The 16380-nt window shown below is 38.8% G+C and overlaps 1 protein-coding gene across 1 annotated transcript in view; it reads right to left on the bottom strand.

The window, feature by feature from the left end:
- HOOK1 (hook microtubule tethering protein 1) overlaps window positions 1-8489 on the bottom strand; it is a 65072-nt gene extending 56583 nt beyond the window's left edge. The window contains exon 1 of the mRNA XM_066376415.1: window positions 8260-8489. Within this exon, the coding sequence (XP_066232512.1) occupies window positions 8260-8322 (63 nt within the window). The 5' untranslated portion in view covers window positions 8323-8489. The remainder of the gene's footprint in view (window positions 1-8259) is intronic.
- Window positions 8490-16380: the final 7891 nt, after the last annotated feature.

Raw genomic sequence — 16380 nt, 5'->3', positions numbered from 1 at the left:
CAAAGGCTAGAAATGTCAAGTCTAAAACTACTTAGTTTAGTGATGAGCTCTAAATAAGGCAGGACTTCTGCCTGCTATCCAACAACTGGCCTTAGGACAGGAACAGTGCAGAGCCCACCTACCAAGTCAAGTGGCTTCTATCTAGTTTGGCTTTAGATATTACAACTTTTCAAATCTCTGTCTGTTAAACATTCATGTATATATTATATTAAACATAGAAGTGAAATGATGGTATCTTTTTCTAATATACAAACAGAAGATAGAAAAAAATTTTAAAAAGCAAATTATAAAAGAGGTAAAATGGATCATATACTTTCTAGAAATCTAATGTCAACCCATAACGATCTTAAATTAAATATACTATGATTTCTCCCCACACATCTTCATCGCCTTTACTATTCAATTATAATTCCTTAGCTTACCACGTACCTTAATCCAATAAAATTCTCTCCTACCACAATTCACCTTTAATTCACCTTTAGTGGTTTTGTATATTTTGAGATTCTACAAATCTGTCTCCCTTATTCTAATACAATATCAAAGAATGGCAAACAAATGAAATCCAGCCGCAGCTACTTTCAAAGTATATTTTTTATTTCAAAGATACTTTACTGAGCTCTTGCTCTATGTGGTGAACTGGAGTACAGGATGGATTTACAAAGGAAACTCACCATGTTTCTACCCTCAAGTAGCTTCAATCACAAGACAAGGAGAGGAGAAAAGGACACAAATCATTTCTAGAACATGCCATTTGTAGTCCCATGACTGTAGTATGCACAAAGTGTTCTGAAACATACCAGTCAACTAATCTAATTAGGACATGTATTTGGGAAAGACTTCTTAAGAGATGACTCTGCACAAAATGTCTTGAGTAAAGAAAAGGTCAGGGGAAGGAACTTCAGGAAATAGAAACATGATAAAAGCACAAGTACATGAAAAGAGATGGTATTTGAGGCAACATATAAAGTATTATTGGATTTCCAGTGCAAAGAGGGATGGGTAAGGGGTAACAACCAAGAGAGTTAAAGAAAGTCATGGATCAGGACTCTGAAGGGCCATGACAAAAGCTTGGACTTATCCTTAATGGTATCATCTGTACCAGGGGTAGTCAACCTTTGTATACCTACCGCCCACTTTTGTATCTCTGTTAGTAGTAAAATTTTCTAATCGCCCACCGTATTCACAGTAATGGTGATTTATAAAGTAGGGAAGTAACTTTACTTTAGAAAATTTATAAAGCAGAGTTACAGCAAGTTAAAGCATATAGTAATAATTACTTACCAAGTACTTTATATTGGATTTTCACTAAGTTTGGCAGAATAAATCTTTATAAAACAACTTACTATAGTTAAATCTATCTTTTTATTTATACTTTGGTTGCTCTGCTACAGCCCACCATGAAAGCTGGAACGCCCACTAGTGGGCTGTAGGGATCAGGTTGACTACCACTGATCTATATAATAAAAAACAGAATAGCTTCTACTTCACAAGATGGTTGAGAATTAAATGAATTAGCAAACAGTGTGCTTAGATCAGTGCCTGGCACATGGTATAAACTCAATAGCTGTTAGCACATTAGCTAGGAATCAAAGTTTCTCAAAGTGTGGAATCTAAGAACAATATGTATCACAATCTCCAGATATATTAAATCAGAAAATCCTCAAGTGATTCTGATGCACATCAGTTTTTTAGTAACATTGCTCTGGGTGATGAAGAACCACCAAAGAGTAATAAGGAATAGAGTGGCATCTTTATTATGTTTTAGATAGCAGCAATAGTGATACAGAGAATGGAAGACAGTATTGTAGTATGCACAAAATGGTTGATAAAATGGATGGTTTAGGAGTAATGAGGGTAATGCTCTCTGAGAGGACAGGATGAGTTCATGGAATATTTAAACTATAAAATAAAAACTATTTTGCAATTGGGTGGATGTATAGGGAAGAGAAACCCCGGGGTTTAGAGAATCTTTAAAAGGAAGATAAAGTATGGCTCCCACTTTTCAAACCTTCCTTCACATCATTAACTTTTTACAAAATGGATATGATTACTGATTTAAAAAGAACAATGAGAGGCACAGAATATTAGACAAAGTAGAAAAGAAATATATAAAAGAATATAGACTAAGTAGTTTCCCAATGGCCTCCATACCCAGATTAAGATCAATTTCTCCTACTTACAGCAATGGAAATTGGAGTGTCTCTTGGAAGTCGTTAAACTAGATACCAAATAAATTAGATCACAAAGAATGTAATTTCATTCGGCTGAATTGAAAGGCTTTATAACCAAGAAGAGTGAATAAATTAAAAAGCTCAGTAGGGAAAGTGAGGCCAAAGCACAGGGACAAAAGAAAATGTATTCTTTCACACTGTTCTTTGTAGAGGTGAAGAGGCAAACATTTTTTTTAGAGCATGACCCAAAAAAAGGACAGGTAGGGCTTCTATCACTAAACAGTGTTCTGGCAAATAACCATCTTTATTTTTCGTTTTAAATACAGAAAATAGTTAGAAATGTGGGAATGCTGTTCCTGAACAGCTCCAATATAAATGTCACACAAATCAAGGAAGAAAAAAGGGACTTTTCACAACTCATAGCTAATAAAAACTCAACCTTGGGGCAACTCTATTCTCATAGTCTCCTCTTCTAGCTGCTCATTTCAGAAAGATTATTTATCAGTGAATATATATTCCAAAGATTTTAAATTTCCAATTCACAGTCAAGAGGCAGAATTAAATTTACCTTCATAAAATTACTTCAAACTTTCATACACTCCCTTCAGCTCTGAACTTTTTGCAGTATAACATTTTGTTGGTCAAATAAGTGTGTTAGGCTTGCTCGCTTGTCCTTTCCCTGATTGGTGCAAGAGCACGGGGCAGCATCACCTGTGTATAGTCTATGAAACACTGCAGGTGGTTGCCCTCAGGTGGCAGATTGTAGATGGCAGATTTCCTGACACCATTAAGAGGAGCCATTTTTTTGCTATTGTTTGCCAGAGAAGGGTCCTCCCCTCCTGCCTGTTAAATCATCAGCAGAGAGAGAGAGAGAGAGAAGCGGGTTTCCCTGTCTGCTCGTCCACTGTTGCAAGACTCTAATAAATGGAATGGTCCATTATATTCCAGCTCCACTCCACAGTTTCTTTACCATCTGCCCAAATCCAATGTGAACCTGTATAGCCACGGCCAACCGCCTTACACATTTCTAAGAAGTAATTATTCCAAGATGAGTCCAAATCACAAAATACAACTTAAAAACTGCCACAAGAGTCATCTCTTCACCTAACTGTTCTTGATGGCCTCTCTAATTCTGTTAATGGTAGAACTATTGTCATACAATTACTAGAGCTAAAAGAACACAATTTACTACCAACTGTCTTCTCACTTCCATGGTTTGGCTCCATCATAATTTTTTTTAATGTCCTATCTCATACTACTTTCCTTCAACATGTAACATTACTTAGCATGGTAGGAAGTACATTAAAAGAGCATGGAGCTTCACCTGTGTTGACACAGTGGATAAAATGTCAACCTAGAAGGCTGAGGTTGCCAGTTTGAAACTCTGGGTTTGCCTGGTCAAGACATATATGAGAAGCAACTGCTTCTCGCTCCTTCCCCCTCCTTTCTTTCTCTCTGTCCTCTCTCTAAAATCAATAAATAAGATCTTTAAAATAAAAAGAGAGATCATGGAGGCCCTGGCCGGTTGGCTCAGTGGTAGAGCATTGGCCCGGTGTGCAGGAGTCCTGGGTTCGATTCCCGGCCAGGGCACACAGGAGAAGTGCCCATCTGCTTCTCCACCCCTCCCCCTCTCCTTCCTCTCTGTCTCTCTCTTCCCCTCCCGCAGCCAAGGCTTCATTGGGGCAATGTTGGCCTGGGCGCTGAGGATGGCTCCATGGCCTCTACCTCAGGCGCTAGGGTGGCTCTGGTTACAACAGAGGAACGCCCCAGATGGGCAGAGCATTGCCCCATGGTGGGCATGCCAGGATGGGTGGATCCCGGTCAGGCGCATGCAGGAGTCTGACTGCCTCCCCGTTTCCAACTTCAGAAAAATACAAAGCCCTGGCTGGTTGGCTCAGCGGTAGAGCGTCGGCCTGGCATGCGGGAGTCCCAGGTTCGATTCCCGGCCAGAGCACATAGGAGAAGCGCCCATCTGCTTCTCCACCCCTCCCTCTCTCCTTCCTCTCTGTCCCTCTCTTCCCCTCCTGCAGCCAAGGCTCCATTGGAGCAAAGATGGCCTGGGTGCTGGGGATGGCTCTGTGGCCTCTGCCTCAGACGCTAGAATGGCTCTGGATGCAACAGAGCAAAGCCCCAGGGGGGCAGAACATCGCCCCCTGGTGGGCATGCCGGGATGGGTGGATCCCAGTCGGGCGCATGCGGGAGTCTGTCTGACTGCCTCCCTGTTTCCAGCTTCGGAAAAATAAAAAAAAAGAAAAAAGAAAAATACAAAAAAAAAAAAGAGAGAGATTATGGGAATTATGACAAACATGTTTTCCACTACCTCTTTTCAATCTATCATGGAAGGAAACAATTTACATTACTACTAGGGGTTCTTTCCTGTTTATGGAAAGCTCACTTTCTCTGATTTCTACTTGCTGAAATCCATCAGTACTCCATGATAAAGTTAAAAATTCACCCCAGGTATCTACAGAAATCTACATACTTAATAGTGAAATACTGGTCTCTGAGGTAAAGACCAAGACAAAAATATATATTTATTATCACCACATTGATTCAATGTTGTACTGGAGATTCTAGGCCAGCAGTTCTCAACCTGTGACAAACATTTTTTTTAGTGCATGACCCAAAAAAAGGACAGGTAGGGCTTCTATCACTAAACAGTGTTCTGGCAAATAACCATCTTTATTTTTCTTGTTTTAAATACAGCAAATAGTTAGAAATGTGGGAATGCTGTTCCTGAACAGCTCCAATATAAATGTCACACAAATCAAGGAAGAAAAAAGGGACTTTTCATAACTCCGATGGCTTTAGGCGACCCCTGTGTTTTGGTCATTCGACCCCCTGGGGTCCGACCCACAGGTTGAAAACCGCTGTTCTAGGCAGTTCTTGACCCTGGGGATATAACAGAAATATTGGTCAGACAAAGGCTCTGACCCCAAGGAGCAAACAGAATGACTTCAGAAAGTATTAAGTGATCTAGACACAACAGAAAGGGTTAACAGGTTACAGTGGGATGGGGGGAGGGAGCTACTCACTGATACTCAGTCTCTCTGAAAGATGACAACAGACACAAGAAGTGAGTGGTAAGAAGACAGCCACTGGAAGAGCTAGGAAAATATTCTAGGTAGAGAAAAAAGAAGTTAAAAAGCCTGATATATTAAAAAACAACAACAAAGAGAAAGCTTAATTTCCTCAAGAAATAGAAAGTCAATGAGGCCCTGGCCGGTTGGTTCAGTGGTAGAGTGTGGGCCCAGGTTCAATTCCTAATCAGGGCACACAGGAGAAGTGACCATTTGCTTCTCCACCTCTCCACCCCCCAATTCTGCAGCCATGGCTCCACTGGTTCCAGAGAGTTGGTCCCTGAGCAGTGGCCTCCACCTCAGGCACTAAAAATAGCTCAGCTGCCAAGCAACAGAGCAATGGTCCCACATGGGCAGAGCATCCTTCCAACAGAGGGTTTGTCAGGTGAATCCTAGTTGCTGGCATATGTGGGAGTCTGTCTCTCTGCCATCCCTCCTCTCACTTAATAAAAAAAGAAAAAAAGTCAACGAACTTTACCATAGTTGGCATAGAAAAACGTGGCATAAGGAGAACTTGAAGAAATTCAGAGAGGTGCTATAACATCAACAATGCACATGGCAAAACAAGACAGGAAGGTACCCTGGGAATCATCCAGAGAGGTAATGAAAAGCCAAGAGATACCCAAGAAACTAAGGCAGAAGACAGTTTCACAAAGGAACAATCAAGTAAGATAAGGATAATATTTACTATTTGTCAAATCAAGAAAGTCAGTAGAGGCCTTAGAAAAAAGCTTACGTACAATATATTGAGGAATGAATCTAAGTTCAAGAAATATAATGATGAGTATAAAAATACTCAAGAAATTTGACCATAAGGGGAAGGGGCAATACAATACGGTTTTGACAGGGAATGGTAGCGCTTTGTTTTTTTCTTTTTAACACAGGAAGGATCTGAGCAAGTTTACATGTGGACAGGAAGGAGTCCATGGAGAGAAAGAAGGTGTAAATACAGAAAAGGGATGAGAGAGCAAAGTTTTAAAAGAGGGATGAGATCTAGAGCCAGAGCCAAATATAAAGAAGAGGTCATTTTCCTGAGGGGGAGAAGAGTTGGAGACTTAAATAGGGTTCTGATAAAGGTTTGCAAAGAGAAATGTGAGAGGAACTGTGTGGTTATTCTTAATCATAAAGCTGGACAATATCTGGAACAGGTGAATTTGGCTTTGAGAGCATTTGTAGAGGCAAGGATCTCCACAATAATTTCATTTTCTCCACAGTGTGTCAGCAGTCTGAGAGAACTGAAGAAGAAACCAACCAATCATATTCTGTCGTGTACGATTCCTTATCATTTGGTTTGTAATATATGTATAGTTTTTAAGAAATTTTGCCTTCCGTTGTAAAAATACACAGCTCTGCCAACAACTCCAATTAAAATAGAAAGTTCTTTGAATTTCTTTGATATGTCTTCCTCAGTGCCTTATACAAAGCAGAGACTCAAATACTGGTTAAAAGAATGGACACACTCACACAATATTTAAGAAAATCCTATGCTTCTCCACCACTTCATTTTAAGTCAATGACATCACAAAGAGTAGGTTTACTACTTAAGCCAGATATTTAGTGCAACAATGTAACAGATTATGACATACCCTTTAATTAGTCATTTGTTTTAACAAAACATATCATTAAAAGTAATGATGCCTTGTTTCATGACAGTCTTAAAACAATACCTAAACTCCAATACTTACTTTAAATGAAAATACTTATGAACAGTTAGCTAATTGCTTTACCTCAGAAGCCCTTAGATACTTGCATTCCACTTAAAGCATCCTATTTACCGTCAAAGTGTAGAAATTGCTTTAAATTATGGTTACTTCCAATATACCTCATACACTACCAGAAACTTTTCCTGATTTCTCATTTTGAGTTACACGCAGTAGGAAATTGCTTGGGGATATCATCAACCAATGACCGCCTCCTGATCCAGTCTGTTTACATTCCATTCTGCACACACTACCCTATGCAAACTAAACAACTGGTCTGGGCACGGACATCACTAACAACGCCTTGTGAACCATGGGGCACCGATCTTGCTCAATATGAGTTAAAAACCACATCATGAATTTTAAGAACTATCATCTGGAAAAACCAACTTTGGACTAAACTAAGAGGACTCTTCAACTAAAAACCACATCATGCCAGCTCTCTGATAGATAAGCACCTCCAAAGGGTGAGAAAACATTTTGAGGACGGGAATACTGGGGAGAGATCCTGACTGTCCAAACCCACACAAATTAACAGAAGTACTAAGCATGGCTAAGTACAAACAAAAATGCCAGAGTCTTTTTTTAAAAAAAATAAATGCTTCTTTGTTGAAGAGGGGGGCAGCGAGAAAAAAATATGAGACTCCACCCACCCCCAACATCTTTGCTTCTACATAAGAAATAGGTGTAAACATCTCTTCTAAGTGGCTTCTACAAAATCGGATATCCTGGGATCCTGGAGTAGCACTGACTCAGGAACTAAAACCACCTCTTGGCCACCTGTGGACATGAAGAGCCAATTGGTTGGAGTGGAAGGAAGGTTTTAGGAGGAGGTCTTGAAACTCAAGTGGCACAAAGGTCCCTTCGGGGAGACTGCACAGCAGATAGCAGGTAAGAAGAGTCTGTGATCCAGAAGTCCAGGACTTGGATGCAGGGCAGGAGAAAATGGGATAGGGAGGATCAAAGGGATGGACGCTTGGCTCCAGACACAGCTGTCAGGAAGGAGCATGATCTGGGGTTTAAGACGAGCCTCCTCTGTCCCGCCCTCCACAGTTCCCTTTCCCCTCCCCCGCCCCCACAGATACAAACGCGTACGTGTACACACACACACACACACACACACACACACACACACACACACACCTGCCCCGTGACCCGCAGGTGGCACTCTCGCGGTCAAGGGCGCCAGGAGGCGGAGAGGAACGCGCCGAGTCCGCAGTGCAGGTGGCCCCAGGTAGCCCTCAGGTTCACCTGGGGGAAACCGAGCGCCCCGGGAGCCCCCCACCTCCGTCGCCCCTTCGTACTCACCCAGATGATGAGGCTGTCGCACAGCTGCAGCTCGGACTGCGGAAGCGGCTGCGTCTCTTCCATGGCCGCAGTTGTTTAAGCGGCTGACCCCAACACCTACCCCCCGCAGTCCTTCAGGAGCCGGCGTCGACGACCTGCTCGCCGGCCAGGAAAGCTCGGTAGCCAGGCCCAGCGCCCGCGCCACTCACGCGCGAAGCCTCGCGCGGCCGACGTCACCGGCGTAACCCCCTCCTCGCCACCGCCCCCGGCCCCGCCCCTCCCGCCCCGCCGCTCGCCCCCTCCCCGTCTGGCCCCTGCCGCGCCGCCCCTTACCTGAGCGCCGCCTCCTCCCACCCACGCCTCCCCTCCCTTCCACCCGCCTCTCTCCACCCCGCCCTTTTCCATGCACACCTCTCCCCGCCGCACTGAGTGACCTGGGCGCGCGCCAGTCACAAAGAAGGTAGGTGCCCGAGAGGGGCGGGAGGGGCGGGGAGGGGGCGGGAAGAGCGGGGGTACGTTGCACAGGACAGACGCGCCCCCTTGGGCTCTGACCAATCAACATGAGACAAGACTGAGCCTGCGGGAGTCTACGCGAGAGGGTGGGAAGGGGTTTATGACCTGGCAGGTGCAATGCAGGCGGGGGTGGAGAGCGCGCGTGCGCGGCGGGGCTGAAGCGAAGCCGGAGCTGGTACTGTCCCAAGGGTGGGAGCGACTGCCGTCGGAGTGGTCCTAGGTCTGGCTCAGGCATCTTCCCGCCTCTTTTCTCGCAGTAGAGCAGCGCCTCACTACACCTGGAGAGATCCACGCTCTGCTTCCATGACGTCTTCAGAATTAGCTCCTACCCAGGAATGAAAACAAGTGCAGATAGAGAGAGCTGGTTTTTGTTCTAGGTGCTCAATGGGAAAGGATATTTTAATTTGCAGAAGTGGCACAGAAATATGTTGCCTTAGGGGGAAAACACCATAAAGCTGCTTAAATCAAGCTCTCAAAAGATTACAAACACTGTAATTTTACATGGGGGAAAAGGGAAGACCATTTGAGGCAGGAAAATGAGAAATGAAATGGTATTTTAGTTTTCAGGCAACATGGAAGATATCAATGTGCTATCCATCCTATTTTCCTCTGGCAGTTGAAAACCTGTCTTTTCTGAGAATCTTCTTGGGGGAGGGGTTGCCTAAATTGGAAGCTCAGGAGGTCCTGGTATATGGCTTAGGTCAGCGATTTTCAGCCAGTGTGCTGCAAGAATCTTTGAAACATGCAATACCTGTCTATTTAGTCAAGGGCACTGACCTCTTTTCCCTTAGGTTATCAAATAAGAAAAGACAACAGCTCATGCAACAATAGCCACCTGGTGAGAATGAATCAAAATTATGCCTTTTGGGGGGGTCAGGTTAGCAAAACATGTATTCTTGGTGTGCCGCAGAATTTTAGTAATTTGTATGCCATGAGATGAAAAAGGTTGAAAATCACTGGCTTAGGCTATTGAAATGTGACAGAATATTTTTTCTCTTGCTGTTGATTACATCACTTCACTCATTCATAAACTCATAAATTCATGCTCTGTGTAAAAAATGCAGCTGGCTCATTTATATTACTGTCTTTATATTTAGACAGTGAAAGTTTAAAACTGATGGATGACTGCAATTAAAAGCCCCTCAATGTAAATCAGTCTTACTCTAAAAATACAGCACATGCTATCAAGTCGCTTAACATTATTCCAGAACTTTCTTACCCCATGTAGAGTCCTTTTATCTCTGGACATTAGCAACATTGGTAATAAAACAATGAATAGTAAAAGATCTAGGAACTAAAGACCTGGTCTGACTTGACTCCCCTCTTGCTGTTAACATCTTTCTTCTGTGAAACCTAATCTCACATTTCTAAAATAATGCTATGGACACTAACCTACCCTGCCCACCTCAGAGGTAGGCAAAAATAATAATGGGTATGGAAGAGTTTTATGAATTTTAAACTCTTTTGCAAACATGAGTTACTACAATCATTAGCTTAGAAGCATATGAGAACACATCACTAAGAGCCACAGGTCATTGACCTACTCATATTTAAGAAGAGTAACCGGGAGCGATTGAGTTATCCTAGGCTCTGAACAGAAAATAGATCCTCAGGGAAGAACGCCCAATTCTCTTCATGACACTAGATATAATAGAAAAGTATGCAAAGGACATGACCAGTGAATTCAAAGAAGACATATAAATATGAAAAAGTTAGAAAATGTAAAAGATGAATCATTGAAATAAAACTAAAAAGAGAATGCCAAGAAGAGTGAAGTTCACTTTCATACACAACTGTAACAAGCATTTTAGAAAATGTTTTTCTAATCTTTCTCAATATTAAGAAACTTTAAAATATACATACTGTTTAAGCCTATGATTCCATAATTCCACTTCTTATCATAAAGTCTATTGAAATCATAAAAAATGCAGTTGAAGGTTATAAACAATGATATGTATTGCAATTTCTATATATTCTGATCACTACATGTTCAATAAGCAAGAAAGGTTAAACCTACATTATAGTAACACTTGATTGAAGTGCTATTTATTAAAGCAAAAGAAGAGACAACCATTAAATGTCTGAAAGAAGAATGATTAAATACATTATGGTATATCCATACAATAAAATATATTGTAGCTATTAAAATATTTGAAAGAAGTTTAATTACTCAGGAAAATACTTACAAAATAATGTTCAAAAAAAAAGTGATGATACAGACCTGTCCATACAGAATGGATCTCTCTGCCTCTCTGTTTCTCTCTCTCTCTATGCATATGTATGGATGGGCAAAGTAGTTTTACAGTTGTGAGTACATGAAACACAGAGTTTATTCTTGTATTATTGTTTATTCTTGTATTATTATTTATTCTTGTATTAAATATCTTCCATAGAACTATAAACCTACTTTTGCCCACCCCTGTGTGTGTATACACACACACATATTGATATATACATATGGATTGCTATTTGTGTATATATGGGTGTGTTTATACACACAATAAGGGAGAATGGGAGAAATTAAAGGAAATAAACCAAAATGTTATTACTTATATAATGACATCTAGGTTTTTAAATAATGGGTTTTACCTTCTTTGTACTTCACGGTAATGTTGACATTTTATAAAGTAATTTTATTATCAGACAGGAAAACCAAAGGCTGAAAATGATTAAAATTATGAATATGTTCAGATCTCAACTTTGGAAGATTATGTATAAGAATACACATATGCATCTGTATTATCTATACAAAGAGATTGAGAAGAGAGTTGGTTAAAATTAAGCATGAATTTTACTGTTATAGAGACCTGATACCCCTTTTCATTTGCCTGGGTAATCTTGGGCAAGTCAGTTAATTTCATTAAACTTCAGTTTCAGTCTCTGTAAACTAGAATAATACTTGTATATTTCTGTGTCTCTTTATATTGATTAGGCTTTTTTTTTTTTTTTTTTTTTGGTGGTGTGTGGGATAAATCAGATTAGGTAACTGTATTTAAAAAACAAAAACCATGTCGTAAGAATATGAAAAAGCTCACGGATTCAGAGGAAAATCTAAGGAACCCATCATGAGAAAGGGCTGGTCTCAGAGCAGTTCATCAGAACCCAGAAGCAAAACTATGGGAAGTTCTTTCAGGACATCACTACCTGGATGGATAGGATAAAATAGTTATTAAGCCTTTCTAAGTCATTCTAGTCTAGATTCAAGTCCCAGGGAAGGCATCTTACTGGTTTATTATGGGATATGTGGCCAATCCTTTGCCAAAAGAGGACAGAGCACCTATAGTGGCTACCCCATCAGGATCGCAGACTCAGGGTGAATCACGGGGCAACTGCCCCATCTAGATGCAGGCTGGAGAGATAGATCCCTGCAGACAAACATGGAAAGGGGTTGTAACCACAGTTATCATTTCATGTAGTAGCTTAAAGTCAAATAACTAAACAAATGCTGCCTTGGAGGATTTAAGACTTAGGTGCCTGGGGAAACAAAAGTTACAAAAAGATAAATCACAATGCAGGGTAATAATATCCATTTTATTTTAAACTGATGGGAGAGAATGTTTAGTTTTCCATTTATTGAGAGAAATAAATATAACCATTCCACTTATTAAGCATATTTAAGCTCTTACTTATATAAAATTGGACATAATTATTTTATCTTGCCCTAAGTAACTCAGATGACAAAAATTAATAAAGTATGTGTACTATATTTCAAAAATCTTTAAAATAACAGGTAACAAAAATAGACATTTAGTAAAATGTACTGATAATGTAAACAATCTAAAGTATCATTTAAACATATTGATCCTGTACTTTATATATCAATTTATCTAAGTGAATTCCGAGACATGTCATTATTTTACACTCTGTTAGAAAAGATGATGCATGCTTCTCATTCTGCTGATGACCTATTTTTTTATGTACAAAATTCTTTCTAATCCATTTAAGCAGATTTAAAAAATAAAGACTAAATACTGACACATAGTGGCTAATCATTTAATCCACAGATGTTTGTCTCTAAAAAGCAAACACAATCTAACTTTGCAATATAGCTACACACGGTATTTCCTGTTGTTTGCAAAGGTATTGAAAATTAATATTTTGAAACAGGAACTTTTAAAATTTACATGATATAAATGGAAACTGGATAATATCATGTTCATAAGACAGGATTCACAGAAATAATGATCAGAGCATGATTTCTAAAGCAGACAGGGATCACTGTGTTAGAAATCCTGCTTATATTTTATTACAGATTGAAGAAACTGTATGGCATTCTTAAACCTCCATATGTATATCACCTGAAAATACGTTAAAGTAGTTTGCCTAAGGGGTTATATCTAGCTCACTCTCTCTGTTTTAGATCTATAACTCTATAGAATATAATACATCTTACAATAATAAATTCTAAAAGGAAGGAATTTATCCAATCATGGAAGGGCAGAAGAAGAGGGGGCTCCATAACCATGAGGAATAACAAACGGGCCAAAGAAGCAAATGCCAGACAAGATGCATGAAGAGTTTGTTAATGTGAACAGTTGTAGGAAATACCTAGAAATGCAGTTATGGTTCATGAAAAATGTGAAATTATTTAATCAAGTAAGTAAATACTTTATAATATCTGGAAATATTTTTTAGAGATCCTAAAAACAAAACAAACAAATTTGAAAGCAAAAAGATCTGACCAGGGATTAGCCTTATACAGAAAAAGGAGAAGCTGCACATTTATTTAAAATAGGTAAATTCACACTGTAACTATGTTTTGTATGAACATGACTGGTATCCTAGAAGATAATCCAATCCAGAGGCTATAAATATTAATAATAGTAGCTAAAAGTTATGGAGTACTTAATAGGTGCTATGCACTATTATTCTAAGGGTTTTGTCTATGCTAATTCATTTATACTTAACAATCTGACAAGATAAGTAATACTTCAAACTTTATTTTATGTAAAGGGCACTCAAGCTCATATAATGGGTAAATTATATATTTAGAAAATCTCTTTCCAGATATGAAGAGGACAATCCTTCTAGGGGAGACCAGAAATGCTTTTTTAAGTGTTATTAAAGTATAAGTGATATAAAAAACTTTTACACACATTTAATACATACATACTGATAAGTTTGGACTTATGCATATACTCATATCATCACCTCAATCAAAGTTCTAAACATATCCATCACCTCCAAAAATTTCCTTGTGCTCTTTTGTATGTGTTTTGGTAAGAACTGATTTTTAAAGATAATCATTGCAAAATAAAATATAGCATGTACAATTTTTCAGTCATAATTTTTCCTTGTTACTGAAATATTTCTTCAGACAAGATTCTTTATTGTTCAACACTATAAAGCAAGCAAACCCATATCTGAATGAGTGAAGTTAATTGTCACCTGTTAGAGAATCTGCTGACTGAAGCTTAATGAATACAATAGATGATTCAGAGACCTTAACTATATTAAGCTTTTGACATTTTATTAATCTAAAGATGAACTTGAGGCCTGGCCAGTGGTGTCACAGTGGATAAAGCGTTGACCTGGAACACTGAGGTTGCTGGTTCAAAACCCTGGGCTTGCCTGATCAAGGCACATATGGGAGCTGATGCTTCCTGCTCCTCCCCCTCCTTCTCTCTCTCCTCTCTAAAATGAGTAAAAAAAATTTTTAAAAAAAGAAAAGATAATTTGAACTATTATTTCAAATACAATTTTCTTACAAATGTCAGATGGATTTTCTGAAGAATAAAGTTGACAATTTGGATTAAATAACTAGGTTACTCTTGGCAGTATATTATTTTTTAATGTTCAAAGTTCTTTTTAAGGTCATAGTTAACCCAATCTCATTCTCTCTCTCAATCTTTTCCCATATATATATATATATATATATATATATATATATATATATATTTCAAAACAAAAATAATTAGCCTTTACCCTTAAATATTTCAGCATATATAAAAATAGGATATTTGATATAACCACATACAGGGTGAGGCAAATGTAGGTTTACAGTTGTGAGTATATGAAAAACAATTTATTCTTGTATTATTATTAATTATTGTATTATTTTCCATACAAACAGCTGTACACCTACTTTTGCTCCACCCTGTATAATTATCACACTTGGAAAATTTAACATTGATAAAATATTATTATTGAATATGTGATCCTTCTTTATATTTATATAATTGTTTCCAATTCTTTCTCTTGTTTTCCTCTGGGATCCAAAATCAAGGAACCAGTCTGATTCATTATGGTTTTTGCCATGTAGCTTCAATCTCCCTCTAATCTAGGTCAGTTTCCCAGCCTGTGTGTGTGTGTAATATTTTATGACAGCACTCTTTTGAATAGTTCAGCCCAGGAAAAATTTTCAGATTATTTCTTTTTTATCATATTTTATCTAACCATTTTTAGCAAGATTATATTGTAAACTCAGCACATCATATTGGCAGGAATATGGTAATGGGTTGTCCAACAATGGGGTACATTAAATTTTATCATTTGGTTAGAATGCATGTCCACCAGATTTTTCCATTGTAAGGATCCTTTTCTCTTTGTATTTACTAAGTTAATTTGAGACTGTGTGAATATATGACTTCCTCAAAAGTTTGTCACTCAATGCTTTTAATATCCATTGTTAATTATTGCCTAAATTACTTATTACTGTGGTGGTCATAAAATGATGGTTTTCTATTTTTATTATTTCTTTTATGTCCATTAGTTGGCGCTATTCTCTTTAAAAAGAATATTTTCCTCTTCTCTCCACACCTACCTTAAAATTTTTTAAGTATAAATTTGGACTAAAATTTATTTTTATTCGGTATGATATAATCCATTCTTGTCACTATTCGTTTTAATCATCAAACTGTCCCAAGTTCAGCCAGTGAGAATCCCTTCAAGTTGGCTTCTGTGTTCTTTCTGCATACTTCTACAGTTTTTTTTTTAAGCACTTCCATATTTCCTGGCACAAGATGTTTCAGGTTCACTTTGTACTTTCCTGTCTTTCTCCTGGAATCAGTCATTTCTCCAAGAAGCCCTGGATCCACTTTATGGAGGGAGTGATGTTTAGTAAGCCTAGATTTTTTTGGCCAAAGCAAGTTCCATTTTACAATTACAATTTCATCTCTTGGACATTATGTTCTAGTCCCTCCCAAAATAAGGACATCCTAGTAAAAATTAAAATATGGAACATAATAGTCACTTATACGTTAGGGTGAAAGTCATTATAGCCCATTTATTTTACAAGAGATTGGAGGCTGAGAAAATAAGGACAGTAGACACTGTGAGTGTGGGCGGGCCAGTGGAGAAGTGACAGGGGACCATGGATAAGTAAAGAAAGATAACATTAACTTCTTCTATTCTGGGTACCATCATATACACGATTTAAATTACGCTTCACAGCAATCTCTATTTTCGCAAATGAGAAAGTAACTTGTTCAACTACGCAATGTACGTGGCAGATAGGCAGAACAAAAACCTTCTTTTGTTTAGCCCAAAAAAGCCTCATCTGTGCCTTCTCCTACCCCAAACCATTCTCCAAGCCTTGGGCGGAGAAGACAAGATTCATCCACTTCTGAGTATGAGACTATGGTCGTGCTGCCTTCCCTGTTTCACTTAAAGTCGTTCATTGCGACTTGC

Source organism: Saccopteryx leptura, chromosome 3 (assembly GCF_036850995.1).
Source record: "Saccopteryx leptura isolate mSacLep1 chromosome 3, mSacLep1_pri_phased_curated, whole genome shotgun sequence".
Taxonomy (NCBI): Eukaryota; Metazoa; Chordata; class Mammalia; order Chiroptera; family Emballonuridae; genus Saccopteryx; species Saccopteryx leptura.
Note: the sequence above shows the minus strand (reverse complement) of the source record. Positions and strands in the feature narration are given on the sequence as shown.